The sequence below is a fragment of the Hemiscyllium ocellatum genome, chromosome 32 (genome assembly GCF_020745735.1).
Source record: "Hemiscyllium ocellatum isolate sHemOce1 chromosome 32, sHemOce1.pat.X.cur, whole genome shotgun sequence".
Lineage (NCBI taxonomy): Eukaryota > Metazoa > Chordata > Chondrichthyes > Orectolobiformes > Hemiscylliidae > Hemiscyllium > Hemiscyllium ocellatum.
In genome coordinates this window covers 48,874,578-48,899,990 of record NC_083432.1, presented here as the reverse complement: position 1 = coordinate 48,899,990, position 25,413 = coordinate 48,874,578, and the positions used below count along the sequence as shown (strand labels likewise).

The following is a 25,413-nucleotide window of genomic DNA, read 5'->3' as shown; positions in this document are numbered from 1 at the left end:
GTATTACTTGAATCAGCAGCTGTGTAAACAGTGCTTACAATGAGTGTGAGATGATCTGCTTTCAGGAACATGCAGTAATCTGTCAATCCGCGGTTTAAAATTTTTTTTTCCTCATTTCAGTCCATAATCAAAAATACAGAAAAATAGAAAAGGTACGGAATTTAAATCAGTGATTATCTTTCAATCATGACCCTGAGTATTGGGTACCTCCACAAGTGGAAATATCTCTATGTTGACCTTAAAGACATCTCAGGTCACCCATGCATCTGATTTTTGTTTGATCAGTCTTTCCTCTCAGGTATATATTTTTGTCCTATTGTGTGTTTATAAAGTTTCCCTTTAAGTATGATGCGCATTCTTACAGAGGTGTGCTTTCTGTATTTTTTTAAATAACAGTTGAACTCTCCAGTTTACTTGTGCGAAACGTAAATTACGAAATTCCATCTTTGAAGAAGCAGATTAGTAAGTGCCAACAGTTACAGCAGGAGTACAGCCGCAAGGAGCTGGAGTACATCAACAATGCTGCTGCTTTACGGGAGAGGTTCTTTACTTCCTGCAAGCAGTTTGGAATAAAGGTGGGTCAGCAAGTGTCTGTTCTCTTGACACATCATATAATTCTAGCAAAACAGTAACCAAACATCAGGAGAAGGGAATGTTTAGGTGTGACAAGAAAATGCTGAAGAAACTCAGTAGGTCTGGCAGCATCTGTGGAAAGAGAAACCAAGTTAATGTTTCAATATGATTCTTGTTCAGAACGAGCTCTGTATTCCTTTATTAAGGAAGCTATAGATGCTCAGCCATGTTGAAGTGAGTTATAAGTGTGTTCACTTTGAAGTTGGGTTATAGCATAGAATTCTGGCTTTGCTTGACCTACAGTTAATTTAAAGAAGGAAACTCCCTGACACATGCTCTTAAAGAAGGACTCTGAAAAGTCCTGACATCAGGAAACACCAGTTCTGCCTTTCTCTTTGCCCATCTGGTCTCCATTCCATATATTGCCACAGGGCAGAGTATAGGATTTCTCCATCCTGTCATTGCTAGGCACGGCTTACAGATGGCTGCAATCATGGAACAACATGAGCACTCCACAAAAACTGTTCTCTCCCACCCACCCACCCACCTCCGCGCACCCCCCCCAAGACTAAGACTAGTAATAAAGTTAATTGAAGGATATGGAGATAGTGCAGCAAGTGGAGGTGATAGGTGATCCATCATCTAATTGAATATTGCAACAGGCTTAGGGCACTACATGGCCAAATGCACCTGTTTCTTATGTCCTTCTGTTGTGATTTAAACATTTTTCATTAAGTAATCTCTGTCAGATCATCAGCCTGTTCTGTTCTGTACCTGCTGTTATCACCGGAGAGAGGTCCTGTAGGTTGGAACGTTGAACATTTTGGCCTTGACGATCATTCAGTTCAGTATTGTTCAGTTAGAACAAGAGAAGTCAAGAAAGACAACGGTATCAATGAGGCAGAAAATTCGGAAAGGGATCATGCTGTAAGGTTGAGTGAAATAAGGGTTGATGGGAAGAGTGAAGGCAGTAACAAATTAAAAATACCATATATGAATGCATGAAGCATTAGAAATAAGATAGATGAGCTTGAGGCTCTTTTGGAAATTGGCAGATACGATATTGTGGGGATAACTGAGATGTGGCTTTAAGTGGACAGGGCCTGGGAAATGAATATTCAAGGCTACACGTGCTATCGTAAGGATAGACAGGGCAGAGGGGCTGGAGTAGCCTTGTTGGTAAGGGAGGATATTCAGTCCCTTGCGTGGGGGGACCTAGAGTCAGGGGATGTAGAGTCAGTGTGGATAGAGCTGCAAAATACTAAGGGTAAAAAGACCCTCTTGGGAGTCATCTACAGGCCCCCAAACAGTAGTCTGGATGTCAGATGTAAGATGAATCAGGAGCTGAAATTGGCCTGTCGCAAAGATGTTACTACAGTTGTTATGGGGGAGTTTAACATGCAGGTAGACTGGGAGAATCAGGATGGTATTGGACCTCAAGAAAGAGACTTTGTGGAGTGCCTCAGAGATGGATTCTTAGAGCAGCTGGTGCTGGAGCCGACCAGGGAGAAGGCAATTCTGGATCTAGTATTGTGTAATGAACCAGAATTGGTCAGAGACCTCGAAGTGAAGGAGCCATTGGGAAGTAGTGACCATAATACAATAAGTTTCAATCTGCAATTTGAGAGGGAGAGGGTACAGTCAGAAGCGACAGTACTTCTGTTGAATAAAGGGAACTATGGAGCTATGAGGGAGGAGCTGGCCAAAGTTCAATGGTACAATACCTTAGCAGGGATGACCGTGGTGGAACAATGGCGGATATTTCTGTGTATAATGCAGAAGTTGCAGGATCAGTTCATTCCTAAAAGGAAGAAAGATCCCAGGAGGAGGCATGGGCGGCTGTGGCTGACGAGGGAAGTTAAGAAACATATAAAGTTAAAAGAGAAAAAGTATAACATAGCAAAGATAAGTGGGAAAACGGAGGACTGGGAAGCTTTTAAAGAGCAACAGAGGATAACTAAGAAGGAAATACGCAGAGGAAAAATGAGGTACGAAGGTAAACTGGCCAATAATATAAATGAGGATAGTAAAAGCTTTTTCAAGTATGTGCAAGGCAAAAAAATGGTTAGGACTAAAATTGGGCCCTTGAAGACAGAAACAGGGGAATATATTACGGGGAACAAAGAAATGGCAGAAGAATTAAATGGGTACTTCAGATCTGTGTTCACTGGGGAAGACACAAGCAATCTCCCTGAGGTAACAGTGGCTGAAGGACCTGAACTTAAGGGAATCTGTATTTGCCAGGATTTGATGTTGGAGAGACTCTTAGGTCTGAAGGTTGATAAATCTACATCCCAGGGTACTGAACGAGGTGGCTCGGGAAATCGTGGATGTGTTGGTGATTATTTTCCAGAATTCGATAGATTTGGGATTGGTTCCTGAGGATTGGAGAGTGGCTAATGTTATACCACTTTTTAAGAAAGGTGGGAGAGAGAAAGCAGGAAATTATAGACCAGTCAGTCTGACCTCAGTGGTGGGAAAGATGCTGGAGTCTATTATAAAGGATGAGATTACGGCACATCTGGATAGTAGTAACAGGATAGGTCAGAGTCAGCAGGGATTTATGAAGGGGAAGTCGTGCTTGACTAATCTTCTTGAATTTTTTGAGGATGTAACTCTGAAGATGGACGAGGGAGATCCAGTAGATGTAGTGTACCTGGACTTTCAGAAAGCTTTTGATAAACTTCCACATAGGAGGTTAGTGAGTAAACTTAAGGCGCATGGTATTGGGGGTAAAGTATTAGATTGGATTGAAAATTGGTTGGCTGATAGGAAACAAAGGGTAGTGATAAACAGCTCCATTTCGGGATGGCAGGCAGTGACCAGTGGGGTACCACAGGGATCAGTGCTGGGACCGCAACTTTTTACAATATATGTAAATGATATAGAAGGTGGTATTAGTAATAACATTAGCAAATTTGCTCATGATACAAAGCTGGGTGGCAGGGTGAAATGTGATGAGGATGTTAGGAGATTACAGGGTGACCTGGACAAGTTAGGTGAGTGGGCAGATGCATGGCACATGCAGTTTAATGTGGATAAATGTATGGTTATCCACTTTGGTGGCAGGAACAGGAAGGCAGATTACTACCTCAATGGAATTAATTTAGGTAAAGGGTCAGTACAGAGAGATCTGGGTGTTCTTGTACACCAGTCAATGAAGGCAAGCATGCAGGTACAGCAGGTAGTGAAGAAGGCTAATAGCATGCTGGCCTTCATAACAAGAGGGATTGAGTATAGAAGCAAAGAGTTGCTTCTGCAGCTGTACAGGGCCCTGGTGAGACCACACCTGGAGTACTGTGTGCAGTTCTGGTCTCCAAATTTGAGGAAAGACATTCTGGCTATTGAGGGAGTGCAGCGTAGGTTCACGAGGTCAATTCCTGGAATGGAGGGATTACCTTACAATGAAAGACTGAAGCGACTGGGCTTGTATACCATTGAGTTTAGAAGACTGAGAGGGGATCTGATTGAGACGTATAAGATTATGAAAGGATTGGACACTCTGGCAGCAGGAAACATGTTCCCGCTGATGGGTGAGTCCTGAACCAGAGGACACAGCTTAAAAATAAGGGGTAGGCCATTTAGGACAGAGATGAGGAGAAGCTTCTTCACCCAGAGAGTGATGGCTGTGTGGAATGCTGTGCCCCAGAGGGCAGTGGAGGCCCAGTCTCTGGATTCATTTAAGAAAGAGTTGGATAGAGCTCTCGAAGATAGTGGAATCAAGGGTTATGGAGATAAGGCAGGAAGCGGATACTGATCAGGAATGATCAGCCATGATCATATTGAATGGCGGTGCAGGCTCGAAGGGCTGAATGGCCTACTCCTGCACCTATTGTCTATTGTGGAGCTCTGTGACCCACACAGAGATACACAGCATTCAGGTAACCAACCAAGAGACACTCGTCGCTCACCCAATCTAAATCAGTTGTGTTTTCGGTGTGATTTCAGTCACAGGGTGCAAATCAGCGGTACCTTGACGCAAGGGGGTCACGTGTTTGAACCTTTGAATCACATCTAGATCATACTTTGCACGTTGTGCTTCAGGCTGGTGCTGGCAAAAGGAGCACCTCAAAAATATCAAAAAACAAAATTATTCACACAGCCCATCATGTCTGTGCTAGCTCTCCAAAAGACTTGTTTATACCATCAACCCCCCACTCTATCCCCAAGTCTCCAAGCCCCTCATCCCTGGTACCGCTAATAAATTTACTTTTGTGTTTTCTCCACAGTCTTAACATACATTTAGAAATGTGGTGTCCAGAATTTTGATTAATATTCCAGTTGGGCTGAGCAGTGATTTTTAAAATTCTGGCTTTGTTACTTTTGTATTCTGTAGCTCTGTTTACAAAATGCTTTTCCCAGAGAGTGGTGAGAATGTGGAATGGTTGACTTGAACAGCAACTTTAACGTAAAATTGGTCATATGAGCATATGAATTAGGAACGGAGGAGACCACTCTGCCCCACCATTCAGCACAGTCATGAATCATCTGATTACTCCACATTCCCGTCCACAATGGATAACCTTTCACACATGCTCATTAAGAATTTGTCTATCTCCACATTAAACAGTTTTAACAACAGGGCTTCCACCACCTTTTGAGGAAAAGTTCCCAAGACTCTCAACCATATGTCATAGAGTCACAGAGATGCAGAGCATGGACACAGACCCTTCGGTCCAACCCGTCCATGCCGACCAGATATCCCAACCCAATCTAGTTCCACCTGCCAGCACCCGGCCCATATCCCTCCAAACTTCCTAATCATATACCCATCCAAATGCCTCTTAAATGTTGCAATTTTACCAGCCTCCACCACTTCCTCTGGCAGCTGATTCCATGCACGCACCACCCTCTGTGTGAAAAAGTTGCCCCTTAGGTCTCTTTTATATCTTTCCCCTCTCACCCTAAACCTACACCCTCTAGTTCTGGGCTCCCCCACCCCATGGAAGAAACTTTGTCTATTTATCCTATCCATGCCCCTCATAATTTTGTAAACCTCTATAAGGTCACCTCTCAGCCTCCGACACTCCAGGGAAAACAGCCCCAGCCTGTTCAACCTCCCCCTATAGCTCAAATCCTCCATCCCTGGCAACATTCTTGTAAATCTTTTCTGAGCCCTTTCAAATTTCACAACATCCTTCCGATAGGAAGGAGACCAGAATTGCACACAATATTCCAATAGTGGCCTAACCAATGTCCTGTACAGCTGCAATATGACCTCCCAACTCTTGTACTCAATACTCTAATCAATAAAGGAAAGCATACCAAATGCCGCCTTCACTATCCTATCTACCTGTGACTCTATTTTCAAGGAGCTATGAACCTGCACTCAGCAACATTCCTTAGGACCTTACCATTGAGTGTATAAGTCCTACTAAGATTTGCCTTCCCAAAATGCAGCACCTCGCATTTATCTAAATTAAACCCCATCTGCCACTCCTCAGCCCATTTGCCCATCTGATCAAGATCCCATTGTCATCCTCCTGAGGTAACCTTCTTTGCTGTCCACTACGCCTCCAATTTTGGTGTCATCTGCAAACTTACTAACTATACCTCCTATGTTCATATCCAGATCATTTATATAAAAAAAACCTCAGTTCATCTCGGTCTTAAATGGCTGACCCCCTTATTTTTAAACAATGACCCCCTATTTAGAATCTCTCACCAGAGGAAGCACTCTTCACATCCCACTGGTCAAGACTCCTCAGGACCTTGTATATTTCCATCAAGTTGCCTCTTACTCTTCTGAGGATTCAGGCCTAGTCTCTCCCAAGGTTCCTTATAAAGCAATCTGTTCCATTCCAAGTATTAATCTAGTAAACCTTTAAATTGTTTCCATTATATTTGTGTTCTTCTTTAAATAAGGTGACCAATCTAGTACACTGCCTCTACTTAACTGGCTGATAATCAAGCCCCACTGTTCTGCAAATCTTCACAAAATGTATAAAATCCCAATTAGAACATGAACGTGACCAATTTGACTGCTATTCAGAACAAAAACAATTCACACCAGGTTTTGTCATTATTGTCATATACTTAAGTTTAACAAAACAATTCTAATCTACTATTATACAACTTCATCTACACACTTCATAACTCTCAAATGAGCACATATTAAGACAGACAAAAGGATTTGACTCATGTACTACTGGCTGATCCAACTTCCTGCCTTTAACTTTATCACCCTTGACCTCTTTATCTAACAGAGCTTTGTCTAACTCAGTCTCGATTAAATTCAATGCAGCCTCCATTGCTGGCTATAGAGAATTTCACAGCGATGACTCTCTGATAGAAAAATAATTTTCCTTTGTCTTAAAAGGGAAATATCTTAATTTTAAACTGTTTAACTTAATAATTCATTAACTTGTCAAACCACCTTCAAAATTGTACCTCGAGAAACCCTCAACTTATTTAAAAGGAACCTGAATCTGCAACTCCAAGATGACAGACCAGCTGCTGTTGAGTGGTGCTAGAATGGACAGCTAGTTTATCCAGCTGGCACAGACATGATTGACTGAATGGCCTGTTACCATGCTGTAACTTTTCTAAGGTCTAATTGTGTACCCCAGATCACAGTGTTCGTGCTCCCCTTTTAAAGGTGAGAAATTAACTTGCCTGCCAAATGTAACGCAAGGTGAGTGGATCATTCTGCCCTGGTTATAAATGACTGAAGTTTCTGTCTCGCTGACCAGGGTAATGATGTCCACCAGGAGCTGCTATCTCTCTGCAATGATCTCCCGTCTGGCCTCGACGGTATTGCTGAGGGGACCAGTGATCTTACTGATGCCCTGGAGCTGTACGAAGCCTGTGTGGAGTTTGTGTGTGGCAGGTAAGAATGTGACAGGAAGCACTCTAACTGGAATATTCCTGTTGAGTTTTGTTCAAAATGAATGAACAGGAATTACTCAGTAATCACCAAGTTCAGTTTGTCTTTGACCCCATCCATGTTTTGGGGAAGGGGCTATGATGGGAGACGCACTGTGAAACATTGCCAAGCCTGCAGCTGCATGCTTCTGCCACCAGGTGGGGTTCCTAAGCTGCTGATTCCCTATATCCCCTCAACACTGTGCAGCCTGAGGGCACCAGAACATGGGGCCGTAACCTTAAAATTACAGCCACGCTATTTAGGGGTGATATTGGGGAGGTCTTCACCCAAGAGGTGATGAAAATGGGGAAATTTCTTCCCCCAAAAATGCTTTGGAGCCTGGAATCAGTCCATCCTGACCTGAACAACCCTGGACACTATGGGACAATTTAGCATGGCCATTCCATCCTGACTTGCACATCCCTGGGCACTACTGGGCAATTTAGCATGGCCATTCCATCCTGACTTGCACATCCCTGGGCACTACTGGGCAATTTAGCATGGCCAGTCTATCCTGACCTGAACAACCCTGGATACTACGGGACAATTTAGCACGGCTATTCCATCCTGACCTGCACATCCCTGGGCACTACTGGGCAATTTAGCATGGCCAGTCCATCCTGACCTGCACATCCCTGGACTGTGGGAGGAAACCCACACAGGGAGAATTTGCAAAGCCCCCACAGACAGACACCTGAGGGTGAAATTAAACCAGGGTCCCTGGTGCTGTGAGGCAGCAGTGCTAACCACTGAGTTACAGTGCTGTCCCAAAAGTCCTGGCGTGGATCCTCTCCGAGAATGGTTAGAATATGGAGCTTACTATCACAGAGACTGTTTGAAATGAGGAGGAGAGAAGGGAAAATTAGATAAACAGTGGAGAAGGGGATCAAGGAGTACGATCAATTTAGATGAGGAAAATGAGCAGATGCTCAATAGGAAAGACCCCAGCACAGACTGGTTGGGCTGAATGGCCTGTTTCTGTATCATATATCCATATAATCCTGCAAGCCACCCCGGGCTGCTGAAGCATGCCTAGTGGAATTTCACGGGATCCACAGCACAAAACACCTGAGCTGTGTCTTGATGCTGAGATAATTGAGGAAGAGAGTGCAGCGTGTGAAAGGGGAGGTGATGTACTCACCTTCAGAAGACCCTGTAAATTCATTGAATTGTATACAGTCAGTGTATACGGTGACACCAAAATGACTAATTGCTCTCTTTTTAAATGTATTGTGAAATGCACCAGTGTCAGGCTGTTCAAAATGTACTTTAAACAGGTGTTTCCTTTTGTTGTAAATTAAGGGGCAGGATAGGGCCAGTTGCTCCAACATACCTGCTCCACACCCTCATCTGCTGTTGTCCCTCCTCACTCACCCTCCCTCCACAACCCATACTCGCCTGTGTTTAGCTGCTGACTAATTCCAGTGTGTTGTGCGTGACAGTGTCTCAGAGCCAATTGCTCCCTTACTGAAACACATTCAACTGAAAGGAAACACAACTGCCTATGAGTGGAGAACTGGACAGGCGCCTTCAGTTATTGAGCGGCCAGCTAACATGGTGATTCAACAACCAACAGAGTCCTCAGACACGGTGAGTGGAATTGGAATGAGCCTACTCTTCCCAACTCGGAGATTTTTAGCAAATGCTGTTCTTGGGACCACACCAGGGTCACTGTACACCGCTCAGTACAGCATTATCTGAGGTAGAGATCAGTGAGACAAAAGCAAATAACTTAAGCACATTGGAACACAAATCAGTAAATCCATTTACTATTAGCCCTGATCATTTTTTTTTTGTTTTAACGCAGCATTTGCAAAGTTTTAAGAAACATTCTAAAAGTTTGCATGTGAAAAAGCTCAAGACTTTGGTGATTTATAGACATCCCATGACTTTGAGTCCATCTGATCTCGTAATATTCAGAACAGTGTAAGCCAGTTTTGCTCAAGATTTGGTTCCATTGACACTGGAACTTAGGATGAAACAAGTCAGAGGCAAAAGTAGACCATTCAGCCCCTCTAACCTGTTCCACTGTTCACTAAGATCTGTTTGTGTTTTAAATTGTACATCCCCATCCACCCTCTGCCTTTCACGAGACTGTCTACCTCTGCCTTAAAAATATTCAGTGACCCTGTCCTCCACCCTTTCGGAGGCTGGGTGTTCGAATGTTGCACAATAATCTGAGAGAACAGAAACCTCATTTCCGTCCTAGAAAAGGCAACCCTTAATTGTAAAACAGTGCCCTCCAGTTGACTCACAAGAGGAACCATCCTTTTCATCTCCGTCTTGACAAGACCATTGAGGATCTTCACATAAGTCAACTCTCCCTCTCCTCTAAACCCCAGGAGAAGCAAGCCCAGCCTGTCCACCATAGCCCAGTAACTCCAGACACTAGTCAGAGCCCAGTGACACTAACATAGCCCAGCCTGTCCACCATAGCCCAGTAACTCCAGACACTAATCAGAGCCCAGTGACACTAACATAGCCCAGCCTGTCCACCATAGCCCAGTAACTCCAGACACTAATCAGAGCCCAGTGACACTAACATAGCCCAGCCTGTCCACCATAGCCCAGTAACTCCAGACACTAGTCAGAGCCCAGTGACACTAACATAGCCCAGCCTGTCCAACATAGCCTAGTAACTCCAGACACTAATCCAGGAATCCCCATCTAAGCTGCCTCCAATGTACTTACATCCTTAAATAAGGGGATCAAAACTGCATCTAGTGTTCAAGATGTGGTCTCACCAATACCCTGTATAACTGACACACAATATCCTTACTTTCACCTTACTTTCTGTTTATTATGAAGAATTGTATCTATTTGCCTCCCGAATTATATTCTGTATCTTATTAAATTCTTAACAATTTATGCACCAGAATGCCTAAATCCCTCTGCACCTTCCAATTCTGCAGTCTTTCCCCATTTCAGTACAACTCTGCGTTTTTTTTAATCAATATGGAAAACTTTTCCCACATTATATTCCATCTGCCAGGCTTTTCCCACTCACTCAACCCTATCTATATCTGGCTGCAACTTCCTTATGTCTTCTTCACAAAATACTTTCCAATATAATCTTGGTGTCATCTGCGAGTTTAGCCACCCTGTCTTCATTCCTCTTACCTCAGTCCTTGATGTAAATTATAAGAACCCGAGACCCCAGCACAGACTGCTGTGGGACCCCATTTGATACATCCAGCCAATCAAATAAAGACCGATTTAATAACATAATCTCTGCCAGCCACTCAATGTTCTGTCCAGGTCAATATGTTATACCCTCTGCAGCAGGAGCTTTAATTTTTTTGCAGTAACCTTTTGATGTGGCCCCTTGTGAAATGCTCTCTGGAAATCCAAGTACGTGCTGTCTACAGGATCCTCATTAACCATAAAGCACGTCATTCCTTCAAAAATAACTCCAAGAAATTGTTTTAATGTGGTTTACCTTTGGTGAAAGTATGTCAAATCTCCCTGAGTTTTTCTAAGAGTGCAGCTATGATCTCTTTCATGATCGATTCCAACACCTTCCCCAAGCCAGACATCAACTGGCCTGTGATTTCTTGTTTCTAGAATAGAATAGAATATCCTTTTATTGTCACAAGTCTGGAAGTACAGGCGTGTGTGAAGGTTTACCCTGTCACCCCACATGGCACCATTTTATGGACAAAGTACCCAGGTACTGATACAAAATATAGAAATAAAGGAAAAAGAAAGGGAAAAATGTTATTTTTCTTATAGTTATTCAGAGTATAAGTTAGAAAAATGAGAATTAAGTTAAAAAGATAAGCATTATCGATTTTCCATAAAGAACCTGCGGAACGTCAGGGCTGGGGGCTTCCTCACAAGCTGCTGGCCACCCGCACCAGACCCCAATCCAACACCCGTCCTCCGCTCTGCCTGGGCCTCCATCCCCTGGGCCATCCTGTGTTGCTCAGGCCTCCAGCCGCTCTACCTCAGGCAAACACCAAAAGGGGGAAACAAAGAGAAGAAAATGGGAAATGAGCAGAGGAGCGCTGGTTGGAGCATCCTACTCCGGCACCACCTTGACTGTTCAGATCATTCTTAACCCCTCTACATCCCTCGGTCCTTGAATGATGTTTTTATACTTTCCAGTCCAATGGAAGCTTACTTGAGCCTAGGAAATTTTGTACAATTATATGTATTTTCCTTAAGTTTGATGCTTTCCTTTACTCAGAGTAATTGTTCTCCTCCTTGATCCATCAGAATGTTTATGATTCAGCCGATAGTTCATAAACTTTGAACATTTTGGGTATGTTTGCCTGGATCACTGTTATCCAGAAAGTCCCACATGCTGCAGCCTTGATGCTCATCTGACCTCACATGAACTGCCGCTCCTGATGAATTTTAGTTATTTAATGATATTATTCACTCACTTGAATTGCATTTTATTTAATTAATTATCTTTAGCACTATTATGTGTACTATGTTAAAATTTAGGAGAAGTCTAAACTTTAACTACTTCACAGAGATTCACCAAATGACTTTCTCCTTTCCTTGGAATAGAACTAGGACTAATTTTGAGCAGCTACAATGAATCTGCATCAGTCTCTGCCTGCCTGCCTGCAATGGGATTTTCCTCTTGTCTGCTTCATTGGTTTGGATTGAATTGGAGTCAGGTCCTTTCTTGTCCAATTCAGTACAATGTGAGGCTAATGCCAGGAGTTTACCAGAGTCTGAGATGCACTTCAGTAAACCCTGCCTTACATTATCTTGGATGTCCTGTGAATTACTCTGACTGGTTAAGGAATATGAGTAACTAAGCTGATCTTTGTTGCATTATCTGGTCATTTTCAGTAAGAGAAGTGCTTTCTACTGTGTTTCAGATTGACTGGGGAGATGATGGGGAGTCTGGAATGGATCAGTCCGGTGATATTGATTGGGGAATCACAATAGAAGACAATACTGAGGTGAATCATTATTGCAGTGCTCCTCTCTCAGATTCTCCTGTCCTAATGTTTGTTCTGCTGGCTTTAGTGTGTTTTATTTTGTACCTTCCCCAAGGTGAACAGTGAGGAGCATGGTGCTGATGTGATCGACTGGGGAGATGGTACAACTGCTGCTGTGGAAATCGATGTAGTGGCGTCTGGTGCTGAAGGTAATCTCGTATATACATGATGTGGAGACGCCGGTGTTGGACTGTGGTGGCCAAAGTTAAAAATCACACAACCACAGGCTACAATCCAACAGGTTTTATTTGGAAGCACTAGCTTTCGGAGCGCTGCTCCTTCATCAGGTGGTTGTTGAATATAAGATTGTAGGACATAGAATTTATGGCAGAAGTTTACAGTGTGGTGTAACTGAAATTATATATTGAAAAATGCCTGGATTGTTTGTTAAGTCTATCATCAATTAGAATGACCATGTTGGTTTCAATTCTTTCATATGTAAATCTCAGAACTTTCTTAAAATTACATTCTCAAGTGAACTTTAACAATAGGTGCCATGTCGGCCCAGATAATGCATTGATGGTGTGAGGAGCCCTGTGTGAGATAGTCTGTGCTCTAATGTTCAGACTGATTCTAATCTAAAAAAGGGATTTACAGAGTCTTACATGGATTCATGCAGTTTTTGAGCAAAGTAAAATGTAATTGTGCAAGTACAAATTCACCCCACAAACTGTGTGTGTGTGTGTGTGTGTGTGTGTGTGTGTGTGTGCGCGCGCCATCTGGAAGGTATGAGTGTCTGTGTGAGAGACTGTGTATATGTGTGTGAATGTAAAGGGCTATAAGTCTGAGAGAGGGTGCATGTGGGTGTGGGTGTGTATATGTGAGCGTATGAGAGAGAGATTGTGTATGAGAGAGTCTGCATGAGTATGTGGGTCTGTAGGGGGGTGTATGTGTGTCTGTGTCTGTGTGTAGTGCAGTGAAGTGAAGTTACCTGTAGTGTGACATGAAACCAAGGTCCCAGTTGAGGCCATCCCCATGGCTACTGAACTTGGCTATCAGCCTCTGCTCGGCCACTTTATGTTGTTGCCTGTCCTGAAGTCCACCTTGGAGGATGGTCACCTGAAGGTCCAAGGTTGAATATCCCGGACCGCTGAAGTGCTCTCCAACTGGGAGGGAACACTCCTGTTTGTTGGTCATTGTGCGGTGTCCATTCATCCGGTTGCTGTAGCCTCTGCTCGGTCTCACCATCGTACCATGCCTCAGGGCATCCTTGCCTGCAGTGTATAAGATAGACAACGTTGGCTGAGTCACGAGTACCTGCCACGTACATGGTGGGAGGTGTTCCCACGCGTAATGGTGGTATATATGTCCACACTCTGGCACGTCTTGCAGCATCTGCCATGACAAGGTTGTATGGTGTAGTCCTAAAAGATGGTCAGTTTGCTGCGAACAGTGATTTGTTCGAGGTTTGGTGGTGGTTTAAAGACGAGAAGTGAAGGCGTGGGATAGGTCTTGGTGAGGTGCAATCTTCATTGAAAACATGTTGCAGGCTGTGAAGAACATGGCATAGTTTCTCGGCCCCTGGGAAATACTGAACAACGAAGGGTACCGTCAGTTGCAGCACATGTCTGTCTCCTGAGGACATCGCTACAGTTTCTTCCTGTGGCACGTTGGAACTGGCGTTCGATGAGTTGAGCATCGTACCCCGTTCTTATGAGGGCATCCCTCAGTACTTCCAGGTGTCCGTCACGTTCCTCCTCATCTGAACAGATCCAGTGTATACGTAGGGCTTGTCCATAGGGGATGTCTGTTTTAATATATTTTGTGTGGAAGCTGGAGAAGTGTAGCATTATGAGATTGTCTGTGGGTTTACGGAAGAGTGTGGGGCTGAGGTGCCCATCCTTGATGGAGATGCATGTGTCCAAGAATGAGACAGATCGTCGAGAGTAGTCCACGGTGAGTTTGATGGTGGTGGGATGAAACTCATGATATCTCTGTGTAGTTGATTCAGTTACTCCTCACCATGGGTTCAGAGGAAGAAAATGTCGTCAATGTACCTGGTGTATAGTGTTGGTTAGAGGTCCTGCACAGAGAAGAAGTCTTGTTCGAATCTGTGCATGAAAGTGTTGGCATATTGGAGTGCAAATTTGGTCTCCATGGCTGTTCCATGTGTCTGGATGAAGAACTGGTTGTCAAAGGCGAAGACATTGTGATCGAGGATAAAGCAGATGAGATGTAGGATGGTGTTTGGAGATGGGCAGTTGTTGGTGTTGAGGACTGAGGCTGTTGCCAAAATGCAGTCATTGTGGGGGAGGCTGGTGTGGAGTGCTGAAACGTCCGTTGTGACACAGAATGTTCCCGGTTTGACTGGTCCGTGGGTACTGAGTTTCTGTAAGAAATTTGTAGTGTCGCAACAGAAACTGGGGATCCCCTGTACAATGGGTTTCAAATTGCCTTCAACATAGCTAGAGAGGTTCTCACACAGAGTCCCATTGCCTGCTACGATGGGATGTTCTGGTGTATTGGCTTTGTGTCTCCACACACACCAACATGCGCACACACTCACGTAGGTTTGTGAGGTGAATTTGTGCTTGAGCAATTACATTTTATTTTGCTCAATAACTGCATGAATCCATGTAAGACTCTGTAAATCCCTTTTTTAGATTAGAATCAGTCTGAACACTGTGGCACAGCCAGTCTCACACAGGGCACCTCACACCCTCACTGCATTATCTGGGCCGACATGGCACTTATTGTTAAAGTTCACCTGAGAAAGTAACTTTAATAGAAGGTCTGGGATTTACATATGAAAGAATTGAAACCAACATGGTCATTCTAAAAGATGAGAGACTTAACAAACAATCCAGGTCTTTTTCAATATATAACTTCAGTTACATCACACTGTAAACTTTTGCTATAAATTCTGTGTGCTACAATCTTATATTCGACAACCACCTGATGAAGGAGCAGCGCTCCGAAAGCTAGTGCTTCCAAATAAAACCTGTTGGATAATCTCATTATTGTGCATGGCCATCACATGCTCTGGAATGTCCTGAGAATGTAAGAGGCACTACATAAATGCAAGGTAGCACAACATGGAGATTGTTGTTTTCTATCTGCGATAGAGGTAGCACTATCGCAGTTTAAATAGGGAGACACTAGATGGCAGTGCTGCTCATGGAATTTTGACTCTGGCTCAGACCGCAGTTTACACAGAGATGTTCACACTCTCTCATCCATCTCCGATGTGGAGGTGCTGGTGTTAGACTGGGATGGACAAAATTCATCCACCTCCGTAATTCATGATTTTTGAGGATTGAGAAGCCCTTTTTCTTCATGAGACAACTGACCTGTCATCACTTCTCAGATATAATTCTGAAAAGTAAGCAGATGAATATTGTAGTTGAGAGTGTGGTGAAGGGCTTTTGCCCGAAATGTCAATTCTCCTGCACTTTGGATGCTGCCTGACCTGCTGTGCTTTTCCAGCACCACACTCTTGACCCTAATCTCCAGTATCTGCAGTCCTCACTTTTGCCTATGTGAATATTATATACCAGACCAATTAAGGATAATATTGAAATTTATCTCAATGCAATGCTTTTATAATCACAAATTGATTATTTTTCTAATTTTTCTGATTCTAGGTGATGATGGAGTGGCTAAGGGGAACGATGCTCTAACTATCCTGGAAAACCCGGAAACCAGGAACCAGTTCATTAACGAACTCATGGAGGTAATTTTCAGCTGGAAATATAAATACTGGAAAAATGTTCAAAGTACTGTGTTCACGATTGGGCAGGTAAGTGGGATTAGTTTAGTTTAGGAAACTTGGCCAGCATGGATGGGTTGGAGCAAATGGTTCTGTTTCCGTGCTGTATGACTCTGTGCTGCATGTTAAACACTGCAGAGGGGATGGATCCAATTCTGGCCACAGTGTGGTGCCAGTGAGCACATTTTCTATGAGAAAGGTTTAACGTAGAACATTACAGCACAGTACAGTAGATTTGGCCCTGATGTTGCGCTGCCCTGTGAAACCAGTCTGAAGCCCACCTAACCTACACCATTCCATTCTCGTCCATATGCCTATCTAGTTATGGAGTTGAGGTGGGTTTGGTACGGATCAACAATCTGATGAAGTTCAGAACAGGTATGAGGGGCTGAATGGTCTCTTCCTGTTCCCGTGCTCCAGTGTAAAGAAAATATCTGTGAAGTGCGGACCCTGGGGTGAACACTACTTTGTTCCCTTGAAATTACAATATCTCCTCTGCTCCTAGGTCACCTCCACCTTCTCTCCATTTCCTCCTTGTTTTCAGATCTCCAATAATGTGGGCGGCACGGTGGCACAGTGGTTAGCACTGCTGCCTCACAGCGCCTGTAGACCCGGGTTCAATTCCCGACTCAGGCGACTGACTGTGTGGAGTTTGCACGTTCTCCCCGTGTCTGTGTGGGTTTCCTCCGGGTGCTCCGGTTTCCTCCCACAGTCACAAAGATGTGCGGGTCAGGTGAATTGGCCATGCTAAATTGCCCGTAGTGTTAGGTAAGGGGTAAATGTAGGGGTATGGGTGGGTTGCGCTTCGGCGGGTCGGTGTGGACTTGTTGGGCCGAAAGGCCTGTTTCCACACTGTAAGTCTAATCTAATAATGCTGCTTGTGGTGAGACGGAGTATAGCAGCATAACTGTGCACATCACCCATCAAGCACACCCACACTGTCAGTATTAATTCCAATGTCAATTTCTTATAGAAGCAAAATATTGCAGGTGCTGGAAATCTGAAATTAAAACAGAAATTGTTAGAGAAACTCACCAAGTCGGGCAGTATCTGTGGAGAGAAAGCAGAGTTAACTTTTCAGGTCCGATTAGACTCTCCTTCAGTTCTACTTCACTGAGAGAGCCCCTAGAGTGGAATGAGAAGTAGGAAATCCTTGGCTGATGAGGATGGTGGCAGAATCCAGTGCAGTTCTGGAATGCTCACTGCTTACACAGGCCTGACAGAGGGAAGCTGGTGGTGGCTGCGTTCATGATGTGGGCCTGGTGGTTATCACAGCGAGTGAGGGACATTTGGAGATTGCATAGTCCTTGTACAATTATAGCTGTGAACACTCGCTAGATTTGTTTTTGTCCAAAACATCAGCCTGAAATAACCAGCAATGTTTTTTCCTTTTCACCCGCTTTTGATATTTGAATGAAAGAAAGACTTGACTTTCTGTAGAGCTTTCATAACCACCAAACGTAATGTCATAGAGTCATACAGCTGTACAGCATGGAAACACCCTTTGGTCCAACTCATCCATGCAGACCAGATATCCTAAATTAACCTAGTCCCATTTGCCAGCACTTGGCCCATGTCCCTCTAAACCCTTCCTATTCATGTCCCCATCCAGATGCCGTTTAAATGTTGTAATTGTACCAGCCTCTACCACTTCCTCGGGCAGCTCATTCTACACACCACCCTTTATGTGAAAGGCTTGTCTGTTGGGCCCCTTTTAAAACATTTCCCTCTCATCTTAAGCCTTTAGTTTTGAATGCCCTCATCCCAGGGAAAAGACCTTGTCTATTCACCCTATCTATACCCCTCATGAATACGCTGCGTTAGCCAACCTCCAGTCTTCCGGCACCTCACCTATAACTATCAGTGATACAAATATCTCAGCACGAGGCCCATCAGTCACTTCTCTAGCTTCCCACAGAGTTCTCAGGTATACCTGATCAAGTCCTGGGGATTTATCCACTTTTATGTGCTTTGAGACATCCACACCACCACCTCTATAATATGCACATTTTTCAAGATGTTGCTATTTATTTATTTTACCACATTCTCTATCTTCCATGACCTTTTCTAAAGTAAACGCTAATGCAAAATACTCGTTTAGTATCTCTCCCATCTCCTGCGTCTCCAAACATAGGCAGCTTTTCTGATTGTTAAGGGGCCCTATTCTCTCCCTAGTTACCCTTTCATCCTTAATGTATTTGTAGAATCCTTTTGGTTCTTCTTAATTCTATTTGCCAAAGCTATCTAATGTCCCCTTGCCCTCCTGATTTCCCTCTTAAGTATACTCCTACTGCCTTTATATTTTTCTAGGGATTCACTTGATCTCTGCTGTGTGTGACCTGACATATGCTCCCTTCTTATTCTTGACCAAAACTTCAATTTCTCTATTCATCCAGCATTCCCTACACTAACCACCCTAGCAGGAACATACTATCTCTGGACTTCTGTTATCTCAGTTTTGAAGGCTTCCCATTTTCCAGCTGTCCCTTTAGCTGCGAATATCCAACCCCAGTCAACTTTTGAAAGTTCTCTCCTAAACAGTTTCAAATTAGCCTTCTTCCAATTTAGAACGTCTAATTTCTAGTTATGCAGGGCCATGGAATGGTGCAGGAAAATGTCCTTGAGCTGGAACGTCGTCTGTCAGTTCGTGTTCCCCTTCATTCTTCCTCCTCCCTAGTGAGTTGTAGCAAAGTCTGGAATCTTTTTGGAGCCTGGGATACTCCAGTAGCCTAGCGATGCCAATTCAATCAACGTTTAGAGGCGTTTTGATCGGATACTCTTCATTGATTGTTGCTTCTGGAGTCAGATCTGTGGGAGAGTCAGAGGAACTGAGCTACTCTCCCCAATTTCTGCAAGTCAGCATTTGCAAGGGTCACCATTGGCATTTTGTTCCGAATTTGTTAGTGAGCTATTCTATCAACATCTGTTGTCGGCAGCTGGTTTCCAGGATTGCACTTTTTGAATTGTTGATCTCAGTTACAGGAATTCCTGAGCCAGAGGCTTGTAGAGATGAATGAGGAGGCAGACATCCTCTCTATCAACCAGTTCCAAACAGCTCCAGCTATCATCCAGAGTCAGGATATGGCAAAGGTTGTTGCCATGACAACGCGAGTGAAGGACCTCATCCAGAGACTGACCAATGTAAAGATGCGGCATCTCTTCATGATCCATGCCTCTCCCAGGTTTGATGCTGATATCATTTCATTCACTGAATTGCCCCTTGGGAGTGATACTGTCCTGTGGTTTAGGTGGGGTGGGAGGGGTACATCGAAACAGGAAGAGACCGTTCAGCCCTTTGAGCCTGTTCTGTTACTCAGTTGGATCTGGGTTTCTGGTTTTGTGTGTTGAATGTTGAATTGACTCGCTGGCCTCAGCCATTTTTTAGCTGGTGGGGGAGGAGAGTGAGTTCGAGAATCCAGGATGTATGTTTAATCCAGTGTGTGAGGAGAAAGTGAGGACTGCAGATGCTGGAGATCAGAGCTGAAAAATGTGGTGCTGGAAAAGCGCAGCAGGTCAGGCAGCATCCAAGGAGCAGGAGAATCGACGTTTCGGGCATAAGCCCTTCTTCAGGAATGAGGAAGGTGTGCCAAGCAGGCTAAGATTGTGCACTGAAATGAGTCAATCTGAACTGGACTGGCAATAAGCAATGACAGTGAAACCCCATATCCCGACATTCTCCCCCAATTTATATTGTACTGTCCTAACCATTGCCAAATTATCTGAAGTTTCCTGATAATCCCCTGGTTGCTCGGCAGGTTATTATCACACTAACCAGTGTATCAGTAACGACGATGATAACTCCTGGGTTAAAGAGGCCAGTGATGCTGCTCCTCTGCAGGGGCCCCTATCACCACAACCCACTGCCCTGGCCCCAGGAGCAGTGAAAGACTGGGAGTCTACAAGGCACCACGCTGGGGAGGAAATGGAAAGCCTTAATCTGAGGGTTCAGTACATTGTGTGTAACTAACGGTGCTGCTGCCTCACTGCTGCAGGTACATTGACCGTGTGACTGAGCTCCTGCAACAGAAGCTGAAACAGGCAGGCACCGTGGGAGAAAAGCAACATCAGATGGTCAAGAAGCGACAGCAATCTCTGGAGGAACAGGCTGCCCTTGAACCCAAACTGGACCTTCTAATCCAGCAAACCAAAGAGCTTCGAAAGCTAGTAAGTGACTCCCTCGACCCCACACTCGTTAGCGAGGTTCACATTAAAAATGTAAAATGTTTGTTGCAGTCTCTGTTGCCATCGGTGAGAGAACATTTGAATCTACGTTCAGATCATCAGGGAATGCTTCCCAGTCAGTGACGTACTGTCAGTGTACCCGTTGCAGGAAACACAGCACTCAGTTTGCACATAGCAAGCTCCCAGAAACTGCGTTCCGATAACTATCAGACTGTTCCAGTGTGTGGCTAAAGGACACTGGAGAGAGCTAGCCTGCTCTTCTTCCCAGAGAGCCATAGTATCTGTTACTCTTACCACTTGAAAGGACAAATATCTCAACTTCACCAGCGCAGTGTTTCCTCATTAGGGGTCAGTGCTGAGGGAGTGCTGCACGGCCAGAGGGTCAGTGCTGAGGGAGTGCTGCACTGTCGGAGGGTCAGTGCTGAGGGAGTGCTGCACTGTCGGGGGGTCAGTGCTGAGGGAGTGCTGCACGGCCAGAGGGTCAGTGCTGAGGGAGTGCTGCACTGTCGGGGGGTCAGTGCTGAGGGAGTGCTGCACGGCCAGGGGGTCAGTGCTGAGGGAATGCTGCACTGTCGGAGGGTCAGTGCAGAGGGAGTGCTGCACTGTCGGAGGGTCAGTGCTGAGGGAATGCTGCACTGTCGGGGGGTCAGTGCTGAGGGAGTGCTGCACAGCTAGGGGGTCAGTGCTGAGGGAGTGCCGCACTGTTGGGGAGTCAGTGCTGAGGGAATGCTGCACTGTCGGAGGGTCAGTGCTGAGGGAATGCTGCACTGTCGGAGGGTCAGTGCTGAGGGAATGCCGCACTGTCGGAGGGTCAGTGCTGAGGGAGGGCCAGACTGTCGGAGGGTCAGTGCTGAGGGAGGGCCGCACTGTCGGAGGGTCAGTGCTGAGGGAGGGCCGCACTGTCGGGGGGTCAGTGCTGAGGGAGCGCCGTACTGTCGGGGGGTCAGTGCTGAGGGAGGGCCAGACTGTCGGAGGGTCAGTGCTGAGGGAGGGCCTGACTGTCGGAGGGTCAGTGCTGAGGGAGCGCCGCACTGTCGGGGGGTCAGTGCTGAGGGAGCGCCGCACTGTCGGGGGGTCAGTGCTGAGGGAGCGCCGCACTGTCGGGGGGTCAGTGCTGAGGGAGCGCCGCACTGTCGGGGGGTCAGTGCTGAGGGAGCGCCGCACCTGCTGACTCTGTTCCTTCCCACAGTTGGATCCCTGAGCCTCCACTCGGCTCCAGCCTTGGTGGTTCAGGAGATGCTGTTTTCTCCTCCCAGTCAGTGATGTCGATGCTCTGTGCTTTATCGTATTCTCCTGTTGGAGTATGTTCCCTTGTGGGAATCTGCTGAAATGGACACTCAATTTCCTCCATTACAACAGCGACCACTCTGTTGTCATGTGACAGATCTCAAGTGTCAGTCACTGACTGTATTAGTGCCTGACTCTGACCGTGACCGTGAGTGTGAGTCCCTGAGTGTGAGTGTGAGTTTCTCTGTTATCTCTTTCAGATTGAGGCCGATATCTCCAAACGGTACCAGAACCGCCAGGTGCACCTGATGGGGGTCATCGTGTAATAACCACTCGCTCGGTGCCTGGGCCCACTGGACCCTCCTGCTCACACTCTAGTGGCACTGGACCCTCCTGCTCACACTCTAGTGGCACTTGCTAATGGACGTCCTGCTCACACCAAAGATTGAAAGTTTTACTAAGGATTTAACACAAAATGAATAAGATGAAGACCCTAATCTTTGATCACTGATGTACTTTCGGAAACTGCGAGGGATTTAAAGACTTAAATTTGCTGTGACCTCCCCTTGAAGACATGGAAAGATTTTCAAATCCCTTGATTATAGATGGTATATCAGAGGCTGTATCCAGGGGAACCTCGATTATCCGAAGGTGATGGGTGGGCACTGTTTCTTTTGGATAATCGATTAGTTGGTGAATCGATTTAAATGCCTTTCCTCTGGGGCTCAAAACTTCTAAAGTCTGCTCCCTATTCAGGGGACTGCAGCAGCACACGGTGCGTGAAACTCTGCCCCCGCGCAACCCCCCTCCCCTCCCGCCAATCCCGTGCAACACCAACCCCCCCCCACAAACCCCGTGCAACACCGCCCCCCTCTCCAGGGCAGCTGGACTGGACTCCAACATCAAGACTGCTGCTGCTTTTTGGGGTAAGACTCCAAATAGCGCGTGCACACAGACACACACACAGAGACACAGACACACACCCACACAGACACACACACACACACCCACGCAGACACACACCCACTGACAGACACACACACACACACACACAGACACCTACACAGACACACAACTCTTTACTGCAACTTTTTGACAGGTTGCACCTTTGCCCTGTACAGGACAATGTTGGAGAGATTATCTGGGGAAGGGGAGTTCAGGGTACACCCCTGTGTAGAACTCCAGGGCAAGTGTGGGGAGGGAGAGAGAGAAATGGGAGGTCAGTCATTTGGAGATGGTGCCTGTTAATCACTGTAAACAAAAGACACGATCACTTGGAAACACGTCTTTACGTAATGTTTCCATCAGGACCTGGAGATCTCCTTTGGATAATCCGATTTTCGGATAATTGATATTCGGATAATCGAGTTTCCCCTGTATTGGTTAACATTTTGTAACTGAATAAATTGTATTTTGTCCCTGTGAGGAGGAGCTGTTTAACTCAGCCAACAAGGACCACATCTTTAAACTATCACTGGTTAATATTTACAGTGAGGAGCAGCCTATCCCTCCTGTTGAAAAAAATTGAACACATCCGGGGCCACAGCTCGGTAGCTCAGCCCCCCCCCCCCCCCCCCCCCACCCCGGTTGACTGGTGGAGCTGTGATCTCAGTGCATACATCATGCAACAGCGTATAAACAGGCAAATTCCACACACACCCATCACAGAGACATACCCAGACATGTATGAATGTTCAACCATATTCAGACACACTTGGGTGGAAGAGTTCATTTGTTCGGTATTCTGCCTTTCACTGACAACATCACTCATTATTAACCCTAACAATAAATTACTTCCTAAACAGTGAACCACTCCTTCCTGATTGTTGTTATATCTGAGACACTGGTGGAGTTGTGTGTGCTGCACTCAGCCAGGTGTATGTCTCTGTCACTGAATACACTTCCCATTGATGTCTGTCTCAGGTAATGCAGCTTGAAATCGGGCTGAAGCAAGAATTTCAGTGACCTGTGATAATCAGTACGTGACACATTTACACCACTGCCATTAAACCACAGCCAATCAAACGAGATCTGTTACATCTAGCAAGAGAGTTGAGTTCCACCAGGTGGCAGTGCTGGAGGCTTCAAGGGAGTGATCTGATCATCACCACAACTGTACAATGGATTAATTTACACGTACAGGACACTCCTGAAGCAGAGAGTATGTACCAGGAAGTGGATAAAGCTGATTTGTGAACTGCTATAGACTTTCTGAAATTGCCCGTTATCAGTATAGCTCCAATTTTAATACTTTGCCTCCTTGTTCTGAACACCACACCAGTGGAAATGTTGTCTGTCTACCCTAGACAGTCCTTTTGAAAGTCTCAAAAACCTTAGAATGATCACTCTCAATCTTCTATCCTGAAGGTAGACAACAACAACATCAACTTGTGTGTTTACATAGCGTCTTCAAAGCTGCAAATGCTCCCTCTAGTGTTTATCTTGAATATTATCAATAAAAACATCTAGACTCTCAAGATAAAAACAAGGACTGCAGATGCTGGAAACCAGAGCCTAGATTAGAGTGGTGCTGGAAAAGCACAGCAGGTCAGGCAGCATCCAAGGAGCAGGAAAATTGACGTTTCAGGCAAAAGCTCTATTCCTGATGAAGGGCTTTTGTCTGAAACATCGGTTTTTCCCGCTCCTTGGATGCTGCCTGACCTGCTGTGCTTTTCCAGCACCACTCTAATCTAGACTCTCAGCCAACCTGGACAACGTCTTGGGAAAAGTTTACCAAAAGCCTGATTGGAGAGTGAGGTTGAAGGGAAAGGCTTTGGAGCCGGCACTGGCAAAAACATAGCTGAAAAGATGCTGTTAATGGTTAAAATCAGCAATACAGGAGACACCAGAATCAGAAGAGTTGAGATTTCAAATACTTGCAAGACTGGACGAGGTTACATAGGTGACAAGAGAGCAGGGGATTGGAGGGATTAAAAACATCCAAGGATGAGAATCTTTTGATCCACTGTCTGATCTGGAACTAATTTCTTTCTTCAGATCTAGAGTCAGCTGATACAGGGTTGTGAGGGAGAATCAACTTGAAGTTAGGATGCAAGCAACAGAATTTTGGATGAGCTTTATGTGGGAGGTAAGTGTCAGGAAAGAATGGGAGCAATCAAGTTTAGAGGCAACAAAAACATAAGTGTGGGTTTTAACAATGTGAGAGAGGGTGGGAATTGGCTGAGGTGATGGGTGTGGATATGACCAGTCTTGGTGAAGCTGTGAATGTGAGATCGGCAAGGATCAACTGGTCAAATCTTCTTCCATTGTGCTCTTGAGCTCCGTACCTGGGATTTCAGCCACAGCTTACAGCTATCGCCATTACAATTTAATTGAGAATTCATGGATTTGGAACCCTTTCCTCGGCAAGTAGTTGCTAAAATGAGAGAAAACTCTGCAAATACTCAGCAGGTCAGCATCTGTGGAGGGACAAATGGAGTTAATATTATGGACCGAAAAGAATTCGATCTTGATGACGTGTTCATGGGCAGGGGTAGATTGAATCAGTAATAATTAGTTCTACTGCCCAGTGTAAACCTGCTAAAAATCACCAGGAACCTTCCTCCAAAACCCCACCATCAGCCCATTTCTCAGAGTGACAGTTTATAGTAACACTAGAGGAACTATTGTGTCCAATGTGTGTTGTATTAAATCTGGTTAAATCTTATTGGCCTCTGAAGTGATCTAACAAGACACAGTTTTCAGACAATGAGGGATAATTCTTGATCATGTGTGGGAATGGAGGGTTTTGGGAAAAAGGCAGGAAAGTGGGCATTAGGAATGCTGCCTGAACTGCTGCGCTTTTCCAGCAACACATTTTCAGCTCTGATACTCCAGCATCTGCGGTCCTCACTTTTCCCATTAGGAATGTTAGATCAACTGTGATCCTATTGAGT

The 25,413-nt window shown here is 45.2% G+C and overlaps 1 protein-coding gene across 3 annotated transcripts in view; it reads left to right on the top strand.

Moving 5' to 3' along the window:
- The window catches only part of cdk5rap3 (CDK5 regulatory subunit associated protein 3), a 30,069-nt gene extending 6,743 nt beyond the window's left edge, over window positions 1-23,326 (top strand). For all 3 annotated transcript variants that reach the window (XM_060848884.1, XM_060848886.1, XM_060848885.1), the window contains 9 exons: window positions 397-575; window positions 7,266-7,402; window positions 8,881-9,028; window positions 12,277-12,360; window positions 12,455-12,548; window positions 15,984-16,072; window positions 19,085-19,290; window positions 20,101-20,272; window positions 21,778-23,326. In XM_060848884.1, coding sequence (XP_060704867.1) covers window positions 397-575; window positions 7,266-7,402; window positions 8,881-9,028; window positions 12,277-12,360; window positions 12,455-12,548; window positions 15,984-16,072; window positions 19,085-19,290; window positions 20,101-20,272; window positions 21,778-21,843 — 1,175 coding nt within the window. In that variant the 3' untranslated portion in view covers window positions 21,844-23,326. The remainder of the gene's footprint in view (window positions 1-396; window positions 576-7,265; window positions 7,403-8,880; window positions 9,029-12,276; window positions 12,361-12,454; window positions 12,549-15,983; window positions 16,073-19,084; window positions 19,291-20,100; window positions 20,273-21,777) is intronic.
- Window positions 23,327-25,413: the final 2,087 nt, after the last annotated feature.